The 20,765-nt window shown below is 30.5% G+C and overlaps 1 protein-coding gene across 1 annotated transcript; it reads left to right on the top strand.

Annotated features, from left to right (window-relative positions):
• Window positions 1–278: 278 nt before the first annotated feature.
• Window positions 279–19,686, top strand: LOC106689787 (uncharacterized). Its single transcript, XM_014434965.2, has 5 exons — window positions 279–417; window positions 8,739–8,877; window positions 12,482–12,548; window positions 13,288–13,473; window positions 19,496–19,686. The coding sequence occupies exons 1-5, from the start codon at window positions 335–337 to the stop codon at window positions 19,642–19,644; spliced, it is 624 nt and encodes a 207-aa protein (XP_014290451.1). The 5' UTR covers window positions 279–334; the 3' UTR covers window positions 19,645–19,686.
• Window positions 19,687–20,765: the final 1,079 nt, after the last annotated feature.

A 20,765-nucleotide genomic window follows, 5' to 3' on the forward strand; every position in this document is an offset into this window, starting at 1 on the left:
GGCTGAGACACATCTATCGACCCTGGAATGTTTTCTGGACCGAATTTGGCTCAGAACGAGAATTAATTAAAAACTTCAGAATCATTCGAAAACACTAGCATTACTCACTCGCTGTCTTCTGCACATTTGCTACTGCAACTGCCAAAGGCATACTAAATATTTTTTATATTGAACTCTTATAAAAATTTGAGGTAGTTTTTATTATATGTTTTTAAATGACATATGGCAGTTCAAGCTATGGTTTTTTAAATTCATTATTAATTAACATTATTCAGAAACACATGAATCACGACAAGGATAAATTTTACACTAGTTTTCTTGATCAGAGCGACCAATGGATGAAAAAGCAAAAACTTGGTACAGATCCATTTATAAATGCGACTATAAATGGCCACCAATTTATAAAAGAACAGTTCCGTAAGTAATAATACATGTTACTGGTCTTATGTCATACCGTTGCGTAAATACTACAACTAGGAAACTAATTTTCAGTTTTCAAAATAACGTAATTGATGATCTGAACTGTAATGGTAATTGTTGTAGTAGTCGTGTTCTTTCCACATTATAGGGGTATTCATGATCTTTGGTTTAACATGTTAAAGCGTGTTAAATGGAAAAACTCATGTTAAATCGAAAAAAATTGCCTTCTTTTACCGTGGTAAAACGAAATAACATTTAACATGGCTGAGAGTCTGTTACTTGGTCTGTTAAATGGAGAATGACGTCACACAAGAGACCAGTTGAGATCGCCGCCATTTTTTTTGTGACAGCTCAGTTCTTTCGTGTGTTTGTGGTATTCATATCCCTGCTATTAAACCAGAATGGATAATTTTAATGATATATTTGAGAAAAAAAAACTGTAAAAAACAATGTAATTTCATTCTACTATCTGAAAATTTGTAAACGCTCGCCAGATAAAAATCTCACTATATGAACCATGTAATTATTCTTAGGGGACATATGTCCCAGAATAAAGTTATTTTTTCATTTCATTTCATAAGCTAAACTTTCACACAAATTCCACTTTTCACTCACTCTAGTCATGTTGTAATTAATTACTTAAATCAAAACTGAAGTAAACAATAACATGAAGGTCTGGAAGGAAGGTTATAAACATAAAGGCTTATACAACAAGTTGCTGAGAAAATCCGCTAGGGGCTCTTGTGCATTTAACGTTTAACATGACTTCAAATAGGGCTTCTCACAATCTTATAGTTATAACATTTAACATGGTAAAACATTTAACATTTAACATAACATCATGAATACCCCTTATATTGTCTATTGTACTGTTATAATAGAATAGAATGAGGGATTTAAACAAACAAAGGCAAAGGTCTGAACAGGCAACGCAAGCCAAGTCAGAACTACTTTATTCAGAGAGACAATGTTACTTAAAATGTAATTATTTCGATCGGAATAATACTTAATATCGATATATGAGGCGCTCAAAAACATCGTAACTGGCACAATGAATACTTGTGGAAAATCGATTGTTAACTTTTGAAAATAGTCTTTGGTACTACTCCAACAAAATAAAAAAGAATATTTTACGCAATTCTTTTTACGTTTTTCCTCAAAGTATAAGTTCCTATAACCTTTTTATGTGCCGATGCCATGTATTACATTTGATTTGATTAGAAGCTTTTTTGGTGTGCAAACGTGCTTAAGATGAGGGTATCTTCACTGCCGCTAGACGTACTGTTAACTAACAGGCAAGTCCAATAGCGACAATGCTACCTCAGAAGTAGATACTGTCACGGCAGACGCAGTGGCTGCAAAACATGGCAAAAGAAAAAAGTCTTCACACTAAGTTATATTATACGGAATATAACGGAACATTTAAAAGTTGATTCTAAATTATACATTGTGTATAGGTTTTGCCAAATCTAGTTAAACTTACTTGGCTCATAGTTGAAGAAATAACATTGTAAAATCTACTTTTATTAAGTAGAATAAATGACAAAGAGGCTATAAACAGACGATACCATGTTTTAATGCAAAACAGGTCAAGAATTAAAGGCATTTATTTTTTTGGAGTGACTTGGGTCCATTTGTTTTCATTCATACAGGAAATCACAGTCTGGCTTTTCCGCATTGCTATGATCAAAAGAGCTCGTGTCCGAATTGTAATGACATTTAAAATATTAAATTTAATCTTGACTACTTAGTCATTTCGACAATGTTTTACTCCCAAACAACTCTCACTTACCATATTTTAATGCCAATATTATTATTTAAAAAAAAAAAAAAAAGAAAAATCCCATACATTCTTTTTAAAAACTATGAAATGAAATAATACCATAACTGCAATTCAATAAATCAGTATTATTCAGTACGTGCGTGAGTTTTTCTGCTTCTTTTTCTTTTTTCTAAAATTTCTATTTCAACTTCACTCAAGTAAAAATATGTACATATTTTTGGTAATCTCTCGGCTTTATACTTAATGTTAAGCACTTTAACTCAATATAACAAAAGTACTCAATATACCTGGACTACCTTGCAAAACTGAGTTTTCTAGAACCGCATTCTCGAGTCTCAGTTTTTAGTGTCCTGTATCCGAAAAAATTAACTCTACGAAGATTGACATCGAGATGGTTCCTCTCTCAGTCATTAAAGCTTCTAAAATTTAAAGATGTTTTAAATATCCTTGTTTCTTAACATTAATCTTTCAATAAAAATGTTGGTCTCCTACAACAGTAATAGTACCAAGCCTTGGCATAAGAATATTCAAATCAAGCACCAATGAACAACACAAGTCATATTCCCTCGATTCTCATTTGTTACTTTCCCAGGACTCTATGGTTCCTCCTCCCAAAAGTATTGTACTTATGGAAGTACGCTCCGTGTTTTGCACCGCACAATATACAACATTGGGTACTGTCAAACAAGCTTTGGCTCTATTTACTCCTAATTCGTGGAAACCATCTACGCAATTGTTCCCGTCTTCCAAAACTCCTCTCGTGTAGTTCGAACTAACTCCCAGCTTCTTAGATTTAAGCTTAAATGTCGCTGTATGTTAGGAATAAGGGCCATTCTAGGGATAAGTTTGTGCATTGTTAAGCTGATCTGATGTTTGAGCTCTATAAGAAAAGACGTAACACAAAGTGACAAGAATATATGCATAATAAAGAAGGGTCAAAAGAAATATAAAATTTAAAAGCGAGGATTGAGAAAGACCCCAAAAAATGGAAGAATAGTTTGAATGGAGATAATTGAGGATAGTGACCGACAATGGTTGACACCTAAAATTAATTCATTCAGAATGTGTAATCATGGATACCAGCAAAGAGGTTTTTTCCGGACTCCTTTTTTCACAATTCCTCACGGTACATGATGGATTAAAATATCGTAATCAAGATTCATAATTTTAGGCAGGATTTGGATCTTCCAGGATTTGTATCTTCCAGGCTCAACGTGTTGCTGGAACATTGAACATGTGGTCATGTCCTCCGCTCCATTTGAGGTGTTGAGAGCAATGCTGATGAAAAGTGCGTATATTTATGGGGTTATCGGAAAGGAATCCAAGTATTTTATTTATGGCTAAAAGGAGGTCCATGATTCTATCCACTTCAACTTAGGAGCGTCAATCAAAAAAAGACTGTCCTGGAGATATTTCTTAATTCCAAGAACAAGACAGAATTAAGAGAAAATACTGAATTATCTACTGCCTGTAATAGATATATAGAAATGCATTTAGTTTTATTTGTTTAATCTTGTTGATTTCTGAATACAATTTAAATGTTGTACTCACTTACAAAAATATGTTTATTAACATTAGAGTTGAGAAAACTGAAATTTACAATTTATTTTTTATAATAGTAATACTATATGTCATGGTGATCTTACCTTATATGCGCCAGTGTTTTCTTACATAGTGTATCAGTTTTTATGTTGTTCCATTCACCATAATAGTTTTGTGTCTATCAGACAACATAATGTCTATTTCACCTAATATCAAACAGTGTTATGAATATTTATTTGACAGTTACAAGTGCAAAATTAATTATTGATAAATACAACAGTGCCTATCTTACCTTTTTACAGTAAAGCAGTAAATCCTTTATCTGTTTTTACCCTCTTCCAAACAATAGTTAAAATCCAAATTAATTATCCGAAGAACCCAACTAATTCTGTGTATAGTGTAAGGGTGTCTCTATGACAACTAGGATATGGCCCCAACACTGTGTTAATATTATTTATATGTAAGTAAGCAAAACAAATTTATAATTTTTTTTTTGTAAATTTAGTTCCAAACTACTTTTTCTTTTCCTTAACTACACCTAACATCGGCAGAGATGCCAGAAAAGAACAACAAAGTTTTATTCATAAGAAAGCTTCTATTTTTTACAAACTGTAGATTTGATAAGAGATTTATCCTTTTTATTTTTATTTTATTTTATATAACTTTATTTGATTTATCCCATGACAGAATACTACTTTTTCTCTAAAAGCATATATTTTATACAGTAAATCATAATTAAAAAAAAAATTCTTTTATAAGTATTTCGTGTCTTTTTTCATTCCGTTCTATTAAAGTCGAGGAAAATGCTTATCTCAGCCAGCTCCTGTAAACAATACGTTCCGTAAATTTTAGTTGTCAATTTGGTAGCGAAAGGGCAATTGAGCTGTAAGGGAACGCGTTGTCAGGACCTTGTAGATATCGAACATTTTTCACGAAATTAATAAAGTCTTGAGAAAGTTTTCAAAGTCGATGAGATAACGCTGATAAATGGTGAAATGTTTATTAAGGCCGGGAAGGGGCTGCTGACAGATCTCTATTCCACTCTCTACAAAACATTTCATTTTTAGTGTCATTTTTTTTTTTTTATTTGAACTTTTTTAAACCCTATCTGTCCATATTCCGTATTCTGAATCATATTTTATTTTCATACAAATTTTATCTTCCTTGATTCATTACAATTCTTTAATTATTCTTTGACTGTGTACATTATATATGGTATATAGATATTTCAATCTGAAACATAGAATTTAACAACTTTTATTTTACTTTACAAATTAATTTACTCAATTATTCCACCAATATTATTTTTTAAAAAAAGTTGTCTACGTTTTGGCTTTCATCCTAACCTCAGGTACAAGAGTTTCATTTGCAGATTCTAGGTTAGAGTCATTAAAGCAAGGCTGGTTATAAAAAGATCGATTTTTTAAGTATATAAAAAGGATAAACATTATATATTCAATTAAGTAACTACCATTCATTAATTCTATTTGTTTACTTTTTTTTACCCCGTACCCTAATCCGATATTCCCTTTCCCCCTATCCTCAAACCCACCCCATGTTTACCTAAAGTGATTCGATTACTTATTGTTGAACACCCCAGGACTATATCATCCCTCATGCCAGTTTGATATTAAATTAAGAGACTGCGTTTACTTGTTCTTCCGAAACAAACTCAACAAAATAATGCTAACGTTCAAAGATATTTAATCTGTGAATTTTTTTTTTTAATTTACGATTCCTGACTATCTGAAGGCACACATTTTAAGGCAGTATTAAACAACAACTATCCGAAAAATTTACCTTGTCTGAGATACTTGTGACCATTAAAATATTTGAACGTAGCTCTTGAAACTCTCACTTAGTGCACCTTCATTGTCATATTGACAAGGCGGACTAAAGGATTCGAACTATAATATAGTTGCTCTCTAATCAATAACTGCTGTCATAATAATTGCCTTAACTGCTATTCTATTTCATAACAATGATGCTTTGGTTTCAAAAATGTTTTATTTAGTTCGTTTCAGCAACAGGAGTTTGGAGTGGAGAAGAACCATAATAAAATAATTATCCTCTTTGATTTAATTATCACTGTTTGAAGATGCTTTTCCGTTATTGTAAAAAGAAGTATATCAACTCTTGTGGAGATAGGAAATGCGAATTTTTCCCATCAGCAACAGCAAGTCAGAGTAATAAACTGGTCCGTCTAAGAGCTTTAAACAAAACTAAGAATAATGATTTTTCTAAAATAAATACACTCGTGGATTATTACATTATTAATTAACATATTACCAAAAGTCTTTCTACACTATGATAGGATAAATATAAGTCATATATTACTAAGAGGGTATTTTATGTTCTAAAATTTGCTACATAATATCTAGTCAGCTTTGACCGGCCCATTGTCGTACATTAATTAAATCTAGAGAAATACTTTTGGTTTTATTTTTTCACATATACAATTTACTTTAAATGCGTATATAATTGAGTTCGCCAAAAAATAGTTTATTAATCGTCCTTAATGGTCAAAATCTCTAAAATTTATTTATTTTTCTAAAGTTTGGCAAGCTGTATTTTAGAAATCGCACGTCATACAGAAACAAACTTGATCTCAGTTTGTAGCAATTTAGGTAATTTATATTAAGTAAAAAGTCACCTTTACTGTGAAAATGTTTCTTCAAGTTAGAAATTGATGAATAATAAAAATTAAAAATATATATTTTTTTTTCTTAAATTCCAAAATTATCCAGCGGTCTGTCGAAACCAAAAGCATGAAATCGTAAAACATATAAAAATTATTAAATAATCATAACTACCTCGTTTGATACTTAGAAAAATGTTCTATTTTACTCGTAAACAGATGCTGGCCATTAATTTTCCTTTTATTGAAAGATAGTCAAGAAACACAGATTCTATACGAGATACTAAACACAAACCGGAAGATGGAAGTTGCTCAACAAAAAAACAACATTTCATTCTAGGCAATTCTCGTTTGTAGGATACGAATGTAAATTTATATGACGAACTTCATAAGAGTTATATCATCTCTAAAATTAAATATTTAATAATAATATTATATTTAAGAATATTTTCGATTGAAAAAATCTTTTAGAATTTTATTGAAGCCAGTTATTCCTAATTTATTTATTTACTTTGATTTTTCGTCTATTACTTCTTAGCATCACATTTATTATTTTTGAAATTCTAATGGTTGCCTTTACTTGTTATTTTTCTAAACCTTTAAAAGTGAAGTAAATCATCGACATGTGATTGAAACTTTTCAAAAGTCTTACTTTCTTTCATAATTTATTCTTGAATGTCTTTTTATTCACTTTGTTATTACTGTTTATTATTCCATACAACTGAAATTGGTCAACAAATTCTAGATCTCTATTATAAATTCTGTAATTAGTGTTGCCGTTCTATAAACTACAATTTACCGTATTCATTGATCGGCGCATATCCATTTTATATGTTTCATCAATATTAGAGCAAGGTAATCAACTCGTGTCAAGCCCTGTGGACCGAATACCAAAATAACGAGGTTACATAATTTGACGAAATGTTTACAATATGATGTAGCAGCCTCCAAGAGTCCCCACATTCGTTAGCTCAAATACTTTTAAATGTAAATTAACAATATTCAAATCATTAGTATTTGTGAGAATTTCAAAATTAATTATGAAAATTCTCTGTAAAAATTCGATACGATTCTAATTTACATTTAGACTTATGACTAAAAGAGACCTAAGACGCCATTTTTTTTTCAATTTTAGCCACTTTTTAAATATTTATCGATTTATCTATCTTACGTCTCCTCTTCCCGTTTTGAGTAAATGTTTCAGAAGTGAAATAGAGGTCACTATAAAGGGGCATAGAGGGGCGGGGCGGCCGGGAAGCATTGGCCTCTAATATTTTTGTGTTGTGACCTCCTCTTGTGAGAATGTGACATGTTGTACATTGACCAACAGAAGTATCTGTTTTAAATATAAGATAATAAGACTGATTACCACGGAGGGTGGGAGTAGCGTGATCCCGCCGTTTTTTTTAATTTTAGCCACTTTTTATTTTTATTTTAATTTAATTTTAGCCGTTTTTTTTTAATTTTAGCTTTCTTTCAAGCTAAAATAGCTTGTTTAACTATTTTAAGTTTCCTCATCCCGTTTTAATTAAATGTTTCAAAAGTGACATAAAATCACCCTTTCTGGTTATTTCTGACATGTGGGGAGGGAGGTTATCTACAGGTTACCTCCCTTTTCTAACCAATATAGGGCGCCAATTTTTAATTTCATGGGACTGCCACAGAAATAAAAGTCGACCCCTAGGATGAATTCAAACAGGGGCCTCTGGAGTCATGATCCAGTCAATGTTGGCTAACTCGCTCAAAGCTTTGAACGGCCAAAGGAGTCAACCATTTTGGACCTATCTGCTAACTCTAACAATAATTAATTTTAAGTTTTTTATGTAATTTTACTTTTCTATCTATAAATTTTGATTTTGACTTTTCCTCAAACCGTTTTGTAAGGCCACTTAATGCATATATATTACAAAAGTTCTACAAAACAAATAAAAATATTTATAAATTATAATTTAAACAATTATAATATGATAAAAATAAATAAACCTGACGAATCATTTAAATAACTCCAAGATAGTAAGATAGTAAGTTAGTTCTAGTATAAACTGTTTTGTAAGGTTTTCTATCTTTTATGTCGGATTCAATTTATTACCTATTATTCAGAAAATTTTGTTTTACTCGTATTTTTTTTAAAACTCTATTTTCATTAAATATGGCATTGAAGTAATAGATATGAACTTTTTGAATATAGATAAAAATGGTTCAATAGCTAAAACGTAGATCGTTTTAAATTAGGATACAATGACTACTACTGAACGATTTTTTATATTTTATAATGTCGTAATGTTAAAAAAAAAATAGTATATAAATCAAAAAATATATTAGTATATAAAGTTAATATCCTTGATTTTCTTTCAGAGAAGTGATAGTAACTAGCTTTCCCGAGCATTGCAAAGACCTGTCACCAAAGAAGCCATGTGCATGTGCTTCCCAATTCTGTATTTGCAAACAGAAGAGGTATACAAAAGAAGATCCTGCACCGGAATTTTTTCTTGAAGTAGTATTTTTTTTTTTTTTACGTAATTGGTTAATTTTTTGTTTCTTCCTTTATGGTGTATTGTTTTCTATTTATTCTAAACCTCATTTCAACTAAGTTGAATAAAAATTAAGCAATAACCACAAAATTTGTTTCCTCAAATTATGTCATTCTAGAACTCATTTGTAGTAATAAGCCTTCTCTTCTGAAACATTATTCGATAATATAACAAATAATTTTTTTTCTGTTTTATAACATGTTTATGATCGCACTGATATATTAGAGCCTTTGAAAATGTCTAAGGTTACAGACATTACAGACTCTACCTATATATAAACTCTAACTATTCTTATCCTTATCTTGCTGGATATCATATCACAATTCCTAAAAGGTCAGTCATTTATACCCGTATCAAATATATTTATATAGACAGAAAATGTATGTAGTTTATTATATTAATACATTGTTAAACCTTAATGTAAGACATACTGAAAAGACCATTTGTGCATTTGTTGTAATAGGTTGTGTGTATTAAACTGCAATTGGGGTTGATTTAAAAATACAGTAACTTCTAGAGGGATAAAATAAAAATCATATATCATATATGATATTTATTATTTATCGGATTATTCATTAGAAGTTTAATTTTTTATAAGATTGTTGCTATATGACCAAAACATATGACCATGTGTCATTTCTTTTGATGTGATTTCTTCTCTTCTTTGATCTATTCTTGGAGAAAATATATATGGAAAATGTATTGGAAGAGCAATTACAGTCCTAACCAATATGAAAGAACACATTCGTCGACTACTGTTTAAGTTTTATTGCGATTATTTGTTTACAAGCCGATATTATTGATTTTTTTTATGAGAAATGGTGTAAGGAGTAACGGGTACAATAAGGCAGAACATAATTCTATAATAAGTGTGTTCCTATATCTGAACAATCAGGCAAGAAAAAGAAAGCGTATAATACTCCTAATATTTTCAGAGAGGATAGAGATCAATTGACAAGATAGACGAGAATATTTCAATGTAACAAATTAAAATTTAAAAAAAAAAAAAACTATTTTAACATGGCTTGCTGATGGATGCATTAAAAATGCTTGATTGACGCAAAAGATTTTGAAAAAATGAAGAAATCGAGAACTCAAAGGAAATGAAGACTAAAAAATCGAAATTTTTAAAGAAACATTTTAAGGCCATCTTAACTAAACATGAAACTGAGCCAAAAAAAACAGGGCATACAAAAACACCATCACCTTCCAGCTAATCTATAACTGTAAAAAAATAAAAATAAAAAAATAGGATCTTTTATGCCATTCCAAAAAAAAATAATTTCAAGTATAAATTTTAAATAACGAGTTATATTTTATAATATAATATATTTTTTTTATATTTATTTAAACGTAAAAAAACACGAAAAAGATCAAAAAGGAGTTAAAAAATTCAGATTTTTAGGCACCAAGATGTGATGCCTTGCCACCTGCAGTTTGAAATTTTATTCTTGAGATAAGAGATAGAATTGACTGTATGAACTCTATACATACACATATACATCAATACGTACACGTCAATCTTGTATGGCATAGACATTGACATTTCCTCAGTGTCTTATGCCATAAATAAAGTCTCATTACCATTTCTTTTCTATTGACAGTGTCTTCATTAGCATATCTTTTTAATTTATCATTTTAGTTATTTATTAAGGCATTATATTCATCAATAATAGATATTCTATTTTATACAAAATTCCAAAAATGAACTTCAATACTTTTTATAAATTCATTTATTAATCAACCTAAGTGCTACATTCCTTATATTTTATATAAACTAAATTTATTTTAATGTACAGCGAATATATTAACATTTGGATACCAATAAATACATGAATATTTCCTCAGAATAGTTATAAATTTTAATATGCATAGATAACTAACCAACTATCATTCTATGATTTTTACTGACATGGCACACAAACACACTCATAAATTAAATAAAAATATTAATAATTTGAAACACAACCCAAATAAATCATGAACATGTTGTACAATAAATATATTATAATTTAGTTCGTAATATTATTAATAGATTTTTGTTCTTATCGTGGCACACTTAGAGGAACTTTACTAATCAGTCGAACTCGTTTTCTGTTTGATACAATTCTTCTGATTGCACGAAACCCTGTGAACTTCTGAGGGGTCGGGAAAGTTTTAACGGCACAAATGAAAAAGATTACAAAGAAATATTTCATTGTTTCGTATAAAATTATCAAACTTTTCTCCCCTCTCCTCTTCTCCGGGAAGAGTGGTGAAAATTACAGAAAACTTTTCCGGGAGGTAATGAAAAACCTGAGGAAATAGCTAAGTGATTAAAAATAAATAAGGGGATTTATTGGTAAGTTCACAGACATTGACGATGTTGAAGCAACAATATATTACTTTAATAAAATAAAATATTTGAAAATCATAATTTATATTAAGAATTTATAATATCAATAAAATCATAAACATTTATTGAAGTTGTGTGTAATTGATATTAAAATATTATATTTGTATTTAATTAAAATGTATTATATCCATATAGTCTTAACACTCTGTATTAAATACTTCAAATTTTCAACGTTTCGGAAAATCTGGCCATTAATATAGACAATCTATTCAATGAAAGATTTTATTATTAATAATTTAAAAACAATATTAATTATAAATTAGCATAGGTTATAATTTCACAGCCTGAATTAAAATTTCACTACAAATTAAAAATTGTGGGACTATTCTGCCCAGGTCTCAGATAATGTTGTCAAATTTAACATATGATATAAAAAAAAAATATGGGAATCATATTTATTAATTAATTAATTTGTCCTATTTTATTTTCAATTAATTATATTTGAATATAAATTCGTTCAATTGTAAACTATGTTACACAACAATCACTAACTTATCAACTTTTGTACCATATTATTTAACCTACCTTACAGTGAAGTCAAGCATATTACATATTTATTTTAAAACTATATTTCGGTATATTTTCTCATGCATTTTATTATTAAGAATCCTATCAAATTTAATTTTGAATATTAACCTAAAATTTAACCATATTAACTACACATTGATTTTACTTAAAATGTTAGTTTTAGTCAATAATTAAAAAAAGGATCCATTATAATCGACCTTGAAAAAAAAACTTATACCCTTCAAAATTTAATGTTTTAAAAGAAAATGGCCGCAGGACCTTCTAATTTAAATTAATGCTTGATACTTCATTCACCACCAACGGGTGGTTCCTTCCCAAGAATTTCAAATGTAAATGAAACAGTCCACAGATTTACTTATTGTATTTGTTATTTATACAGTTGTAAATTACATTAAATAAATAAAAATGTTTTAAATTTTTATGATAGGTAGAATCTAAAAATCAGATAAAACAAAATGAGTCCTTTTGCTGTCTGTGTCTTTTATCCGAAACTACTCTGGGCTTTTTTTAATAGTATTATACATCAAATTCTGAATAATTAATTTTAAAATACTACAATAATGAATGATAATATATTCTTATATGATAGTCTACACTTTATGAAAATTGTAGACATGGACATTACAAAAGGTTTTTCATTTCAGAGCGAGCTGGAAGCTCAAAAGTATTTACAAGGAGTCAAATCTCTTTACCAAGACACCTATTCCCCAGGTAAAAAGTCATGTTAAATTTATTAACCCGCTTACTCCTGTCGAACAGGTCCGTTACTTAGGACTACGTCTCGATAAACGACTGACATGTAATCCTCATACAAGAATGAAAAGACAGAAAACTGCTCGTCGATTACAACATTTACTAGACAAACGGTCTAAATTGCCAATCTATTACAAAAGACTGATCTACATGACTATGACTTGATTATAAGGCCTTAATGATTATAAGGCCTATCTGGACATACGGAGTTGAGCTTTGGGGCTCCACTAAACCATCAAATTCCTCCCAAATCCAATCCTTACAGTCCAAAATCCTTAATGTTCCTTATTTTGTCACAAATCAAGTCATCCATCAGGACCTCAACATCCCATATGTTGCCGATTTGGCCAGAACCAGATACCGTTCCTTCCATAATAAACTTCTCAACCACCCAAATCCACTTGTTTCTAACCTGGCTTCTCCTTCATTACCTAATAATCCTCCTAGGCGTCTGAAAAGAAGGCGCCCTCGAGATCTTCTCCTCTAGTAATTTTATTGGAGTTCTATCAGTGGGTAGATTCTCCATCTGTTTGTATCATGTCACTATGTAACCTACAGCAAATTTACTTGTTGTATATATTTTTATACAGTTGTAAATAACAGTAAATAAATTATTTAAAAAAAAAATATTACGGGTTGTGTTTAGCAAATTATTTAACAAAATGTAATTGTTATTTTATTTAAATAAATGTTCTAGACGGCCCAAAAGAAGACCAAAGCGTTCTTCCTACGGACCTTTGCCCAAAGCCAAGGACCCCATCGACAAGGATATGGAACCCTTATCTTGTACCAAGGGACGCCTACCGCCCTGGACTGCCGAAACCTTTGGGATGTCCTCTCACTTTTGAATCTGTGACCAAACCTGTCCATTATAGTGAAATAAGTGAGTCATTCGACCAAATATTTCAAAGTGCATCTATTATGTTTTAATATTTGAAAATATTATAATATATATATTACTTAAAATTTTTGAGAGGGATATTCAGGTAATTAATACCATAGTAAGTAGTTTCCTAATTAGTTTGTAAAAGTTTGTAATTTTCCTACAGCTTAAAAAAAATCATAAAAGTTTAAAAAAATAATAAAAAATGAGAAGAAGAAGGCTGGAGGCGTTGCCAGTGAAGAATACAAATAAGTAAAAATTTATGAAGACCAGAATTTCAGGTCTTCATAATGGCAATGAACAAAAAACAAGACAGCAAACATAATGAATAAAAGGAATTACAAAAAGATTATAAAATAAGAAAATACAGTAAACATTACAGATACATAAGTACTATTGAAAGAAAATATATAGACTAAGCAGAAAAAGGCTATATGAGAATGAATAATATTAAAATTAAGACAAGGAAAGACAAAAAAAAAAATATATATGAAAGTTTAGTGAGTAAATTTATGTGAAAAATGAAAATTATTTTAAATAAAAGTTATTCACGTTTTCATTCTCGATTGTTTTCATATTTTTAAAAGCGAATTAAATGATTAAATAATAACAAATTACGTAGGGAAAGTTTTAATTACCATATTTTTTTCAAACGTGGGAGGGGGTAGCCCATTGGAAAGGGAATGTGCTACAAACTCCAAGCTGCAGGGTTCGTATCCGGCTGTGGCAGATAATTATTTTCTGCTTCACTTTATCCCTGAGTTAGCTCTGTTGGCCTACTAAGAACAAAATCACCTCCTTCCACAACCGTTGGTCTAGTAAAATCACTTCCTTACGAAGTACTGTACCCCTGCTGACACTTCATAGGTACAGATTTAATTTTACGTTTTTGTAACCTACTTTGCAAAAATATGCCAATGAAAGTAAATATAGATCATTTTTGGTTTCAACTTAATCTAAAAGTTAGCAAAAATACGGCATGCAGTTTTTTTTTTGTTGTTTTTTTGTATTATTGGCAACATAGTATTGTTGAAAAAGTAACAAGCTTTAATGTAAATATATTTAATAAGATATAAATCTTTATTAATAGGTAATTTATTTCGGATAAGAATCTATTCCGTAATAATAAATATTCTTACATATACTATCAATATAAGTCCTCGGCAACACCCGTTTCAAATAAAGTATTTTCGAAGAAATATCGCAACTGAGTATCCTCTTAATATACCCATCTAAAATATGACTATTGGAAGTACCGTTCCGACAGAGGGCGCTGCCGATATCCTATAAACGTCCAACATTAGCTACCTACATCGGACAATATTTATAAGTGCTTTATATATCGATAGAGAGATTACCAAGAGAGGGTTCCAGCATAAATCAGGATTGAGGCAGGTCAGGTTTCGGTAATGTGAGTTGCTATCGAAAAGGCATTAAAGCTCTCCCTATCTTGAGCCGACGATTTGGCTACACATCCCGTGCAAGGGGAGTGAGTCCTCTTGTTCTAGAAGAGATGGACGTCTTCTTGTAACATCGATTTTTGCATTAGCTTGTCTTCTTCAGAGGAAATGGGTTTTCGATTTCGAGGAATGACCTATAGATCCTGAAAACCCTTGTAAAAAGTTAGGTATTTATTATAGTTGAACCAAAGTGAGCATTAATATGACTTAAAATTTCGAGTCATGTATAAGGATTAGCAGTATTATTTTTTTTTATTGATATAAGGCAACCCACAGCGAAGGTGATGTTTGCCTAGTTATCTACTGGTTATTAATCTATGGGCCAGGTTTTTCATTTTGTGGGCCCGCCACTTAGTGAAAAAAGTCAACGCCTCAGACCGGATTCGAACCTGCACCGCCCGCAGATCTGAGACTGATAAACCTGTGGTATATACTGGATGAGCAGTATTAAAAGAACAAACAATGAAAACTGATATACGCTAGATCTCAATAATAGACAATAGAATGGCCCTTATTTTTCAACTTTCAAAAAATTTATCTCCTGTCCCATTATCGTATTACAATCAACAAAAAGAAAAAAAAAATGGTCGATGAATAGCGCATGTACGGACCTATAAAAATATTCAATCACAATCTCTTATCTCTTTTTTCGTTGTCACATTATTGAATTTCTATTGAAGCGCTCTTTCAAATCACAGATAGGTACATCTAGTGCAGGTATGAACGAGTGTTTGCACTCATGACCATTAAGAGAAAGCTGGACTAAGTTTAAAAATACATTTACATAAATAATAACAATGAAGTTTGCTGGATGATCTAAGCACTATCTTGCACTACTTAACACCACATCTATGAAAATTAACGAGATCATTAATGAAATTTGTTGAAGTTTACCATAATTTTTCTTGACGGCATTTGGATGAATATGGTATCATTTCAAATTCCAGTAGCAGTGTGTCAAAGACAATACATGACTTATTGGAATACAAATTTCATTCAACATGATTATTTTTTCATTTCTCAACTAATGTATTAACAAATAGTTTTTTAAATAAAGTATATTTTCAATAATGCTTAGTGCAAACCTTATATATTTTTTGAGGTTTGAAAATTTGTTTTTCAATTACCCTGATTATTTTTAATTCTTTTGAAAATACTATTATATAATATTAGTATATAATATATAATTTTAGTTTTAATATATAGAAGGATTATAAAAATCACATGATGTTTGTAGAAAATATTTTATACAGAAAAGAAACATTAAATTTGAATTTTTTGTATTGAATTCAAAATTTTGGAAAGATGTTTATGTTATGAATTCTAGTGTATATGAAAATTCCAGTTTCGCCTTATGGAAATTTCGATCATTTAATTTTAAATGAATACATATACTGACTGCCCTACAGTTTCATTTAAACATGAACAACATTAAACATGAACCCTAACCATCCCTGTCGAACAGATCTTCTACCTTGGACTACATTTGGACAAGCGATTAACCTGGAATCCTCACACCAGACTGAAAAGACAGGGAACTGCAGGTCGATTTCGACTATTACAGCACTTACTAGACAAACGGTCTAAACTTCCAACACATTACAAAAGACTGATCTACATGACTGTAATAAGGCCAATCTGGACATATGAAGTTGAGCTTTGGGGCTCCACTAAACCTTCGAAACCTCTCGTATACAATCCTTACAATCCAAAATCCTCAATTCCCCTTACTTTGTCACAAAGATCATACATAAAGACCTTAATGTTCCCTATGTAACCGATCTAGCCCAAACCAGATATCACTCCTTCCATTACAAACTCTCTAACCACTCAAACCCCCTAGTTTCTAACCTTGCATCTTCTTCCATTCCTGACAATTCTCCAAGGCGCCTGAAAAGAAGATGGCCACGAGACCAGCTAATGTAAAATGCCATTAGAGTGCTTCCAATGGGTAGTTTCTCTACACGCCTGTAACACTCCAATTTAACTTAGATCAGATTTACTAGATGTATTATAATGTACAGTTGTAAATAGCAATAAATAAATATTTTAAAAAAAATGAATATATATAAAATAATTAAAATATATTATCATTTCAACGGAAAAATAGCACATATTTTTGGAAGCACGTGAGCAACCAGGGCCTAATTTTTATTTCCAGATAACCTGAATCTTTTTTTACGTTATTATTTACATGAATGAAAAAATGATAATAATGAATATCACTTGTTATGCAACTTTTTTATAAAGTTATAATTATTAAGTACTTGGAAGTGACTTAGCTTGATGTAGGGCCAAGTTCACTGCTTAATTACTTATTAAACTACCCTTAGCATTTCCCCATCATCTTGGCATTAGTCATTTCAGTCTGGAATAACTTGAGGGTTAGTTAGGGGCGCGGATATAGGGCGTATTGAGCTCCTTCATATGTAAATTCCAATTTACATATGTTTGCAGATGGCATTCGTTTACCGATTGAAAAGATTCCTCAGGTTCCACCTCCTACCTCTAGGGTGAATGATTCATCTGTAAGAGAAGTTTGCTAATGGTATGCTAATTAACAGCCTCGGTGGGGAGGGATGAGATTTAACACAATCTTAAAGTAGACCCTCGGTAATCAATTACGGTTATTTAAGGGGAGCAGTCTGGTCTGTGAGATATGCTCAGATTTCTGCGGTTCAATTTCCACCTAGTAATGAGGGTCTGACATTCATTTGTTTTGTAATTGGGGGAGTGATGTTGACCAAGTTAATTAACTTTAAATGAGGATTTCCAAGACATAAAAACGTGCATTTTATTTAATCTTCTTAAGGTATAACAACTCTTTGAATCGATCTGTTTGTGGCCGAGTGGCTTGAGGTGTCACCAGCCTCGTAACTACAGCGGGGCCGCACAGTGGGCTAAATGGCGGATATAGCTGGACCAAAACAATTTTCTTGTATGCATCTATTTAAAACATCATTTATTCGAAAAATACCCTGTAAAACTGATAATATTTTTCTTTTTAACTTATAGCGTTTGAAAAAAACAAAACAAGACATTAAGACTTTTAGTAAAACCGTAATATAATGATACTACAAAACAAGATGTCTCCCATCTTTGATGGTTTTTTTTTCCAAAATTGATTGCTTTAGCTCATGTATGTTGTTTCTGGCGTTGTATACACTTTAAATAATTTAAAACTGTAAAAATATATGTTCTAATTTTACTTAAGAATTGAAACATTTTTTTAAAATTTATTACACCAAAAAGTTTTATCTAAAATGATTTTTTTTATAAATTTACAGGAAGAGCGATATGGCCAGATATGGTGAATGATATTTTCGAAACTTGTTATATAAAATAATACATTTTGATCGTAAATTATTATATTTTTACTGACGAAACGTTCAGTCGCATTCTTTTTCAATGTACAATTGGAAAAAAATGTTTGTCGAAATCAATTGTAGATAAACTAATTTGGCAATGGATACTGCTTATTTTTTCTACCATCTGTGCAGGTATTTAGAAAGTTGGTGAAGGGAATGTTACCCACAGATGCTAATCTATTATTACATGTTTGTTTTTAAAACAAAATATTTTTTTTTTGTTAATAGATTCAATTATTTTGATGACATTTTATTTAAATGTAAAGCTCGGGGGCGAGAACGATAAATCATATTCATAAATTTTTTATTTAAAAATTTCTTCAATTCTTATTTATAGTTATGTATAGTTCATATTCAGGGGCAGCGTGGCTCAGAAGTAAGGCACTGGCTACGAACTCCATGGACCGGGTTTTAATCCGGCCGTGACACATGATTTATTCTGTTAATGTAGCTATGAACCAATTATATTAGTTCGAAAGCACTCCGGGTGGGTAGCCTTAATTGGGGTAAAATCTAACGGCCGTGCGTGATTCAGACCAAATCACCACCTTGCACAACCGCTGATCTAGTAACAGTACTTCCTTACAAAGTACTGCACCTTTTACCCTTCATGGGAAGCGGGACAGATTAATTTTTTTTATTTATAGTTCTTATTACTTTGCATTATAGGTAAACATACTGTAACTGAATAGTTGGACAAACTAATATAATAAAAAGCTGTATGGAGAAACAAAGGAGTATTCTAAACAAAATCCAGTCATCAAAGTTGTTGAAATTCACATTTCTCCTTTTTATGCATTCAAACCACCAATATTTCGGGTCAAAATTATTTTGTGTTGATACGGATTCAAAGCTCTATTTCAGCCTTATTCCACCTTATTGTGATATACTACATCTTACCTTATCTACTTTCAGCATCACTTCATAATATAGTACAAAGTAATACTATCAGATTTTTAGGTATATTTTCGGTGACATGCAAAATGTAATGCATTTTACCCTATTAACTTCTGACTCGTAGAATATAACTAATTTTCGTCTCCATTGCTAAACTGTTGCCAACGTTAGAGATTATATTCGGTGAGGGGAATAGTTACTTAACCTAGTATATTACATGCAATGCTACTCCCATAAATAAAATTATGTATTGTTTAATCATGGTAACTTTAATGTTTTATTTTTTATTTTTTATAGAGAAACCACATCAATCCAGCTTAAAAGAGATTGAGGCATTATTACAATTCCCTTGCACTCTACAGGAGAAAATCTCAGTTCAGAACATGAAGGCTCAGAAGATCGGAATATCTCGCGAGAGGCCGGCATCAAGCAAAAGGATATTTTGAGCATGATTCAATAATCACAAGCAGTAATAAAAAATTATAATAATTTGGTCTGATTTAATATTTGAAAATTGATAATTATTGACCATTGTGTGAAATTTAAATTTAATTACGTATACTATTTTTTATTTCTAGTTCAGTCAGCAAATGGTTTGTATGTTGCACAAATGGAGTTGTTGCTGTTTCTTATTGTTTGTGAAGATACAAACATGTGAACATAAATATGCTAACGAATCCAATCTTGAGACTTTTAGCAGCCAAATACCTCGAATCTTAGTTTCGTATATGACTACGTAACGGTACGTCAAGCAATGTTAACAAATGACACCTTAAAAAACATTAAATTGAGCGTTGAATAGGTACAAAATTAGGATAAAAAAGGACTTTTTCAAGTATGCAAAAAAATTAAGTACAGTACTTTATAAAAGCCTGCAGCTTGTTAATTAGTGTTACAATAATTAGAAATTACGCCAGTTCGGCCTGATTAGTTTTATTTTTATATAAATATAAAAAAAGGTATATATTACATAATATAATAATTATACAATAGCCTTACATTATGGTTTTGTTCCATAAATTAAAAAGATCGAGGTTGTTTTCAGTGGCGAATTTAATATTTGACGTGGGCTCGGAGAAATTTTCGATAAAATCCATGTTTTCTTTCCTTGTCTCTGATTACAATTATCGTCAACTATTAAACAAATAGTAAACAAAGCAATTAAAAATGTTTAGGTGATTATGATTTTTTACTCCCTTCTGTACTATCTCTTAATATGGCTATAAAATAATATGTTATATTATCTCTTCAAAACATATTTCAGTGTATAAGTATATCAGGAAGATTGTATATTAATGTTTACAATTATGCTACTCTAAAAGTCTAAAGTCCTTAGATACATATTTTTTTAATTCATTCGTAATTAAGCTGTAAGTTATAGGTGCACGTTTATCGATAATTTTAAAAAAATATTTTTATTACTTATTAATATTATTTAATAATTTATTTTACTTAAAAAATATAACGACGATAGTAATATAGCTTATGCGTAATTACTCCCTCCCATTGTTAATGAACATTTAAGAATCGGAAAATTAGGTATAGGCAACATAAATAATTAAGGAGG

This window comes from Halyomorpha halys, unplaced genomic scaffold (genome assembly GCF_000696795.3).
Source record: "Halyomorpha halys isolate HHAL.00 unplaced genomic scaffold, Hhal_1.1 Scaffold1468.1, whole genome shotgun sequence".
NCBI lineage: Eukaryota > Metazoa > Arthropoda > Insecta > Hemiptera > Pentatomidae > Halyomorpha > Halyomorpha halys.

Bases quoted from the DNA above. Each gene is read 5' to 3' on its own strand.
- LOC106689787 (XM_014434965.2), top strand. From the start codon at position 335: ATGGATGAAAAAGCAAAAACTTGGTACAGATCCATTTATAAATGCGAC. The intron at 418-8,738 runs GTAAGTAATAAT...ATTTTCTTTCAG, and splicing joins ATTTATAAAAGAACAGTTCC to AGAAGTGATAGTAACTAGCT. The intron at 13,474-19,495 runs GTGAGTCATTCG...TATTTTTTATAG, and splicing joins TGTCCATTATAGTGAAATAA to AGAAACCACATCAATCCAGC.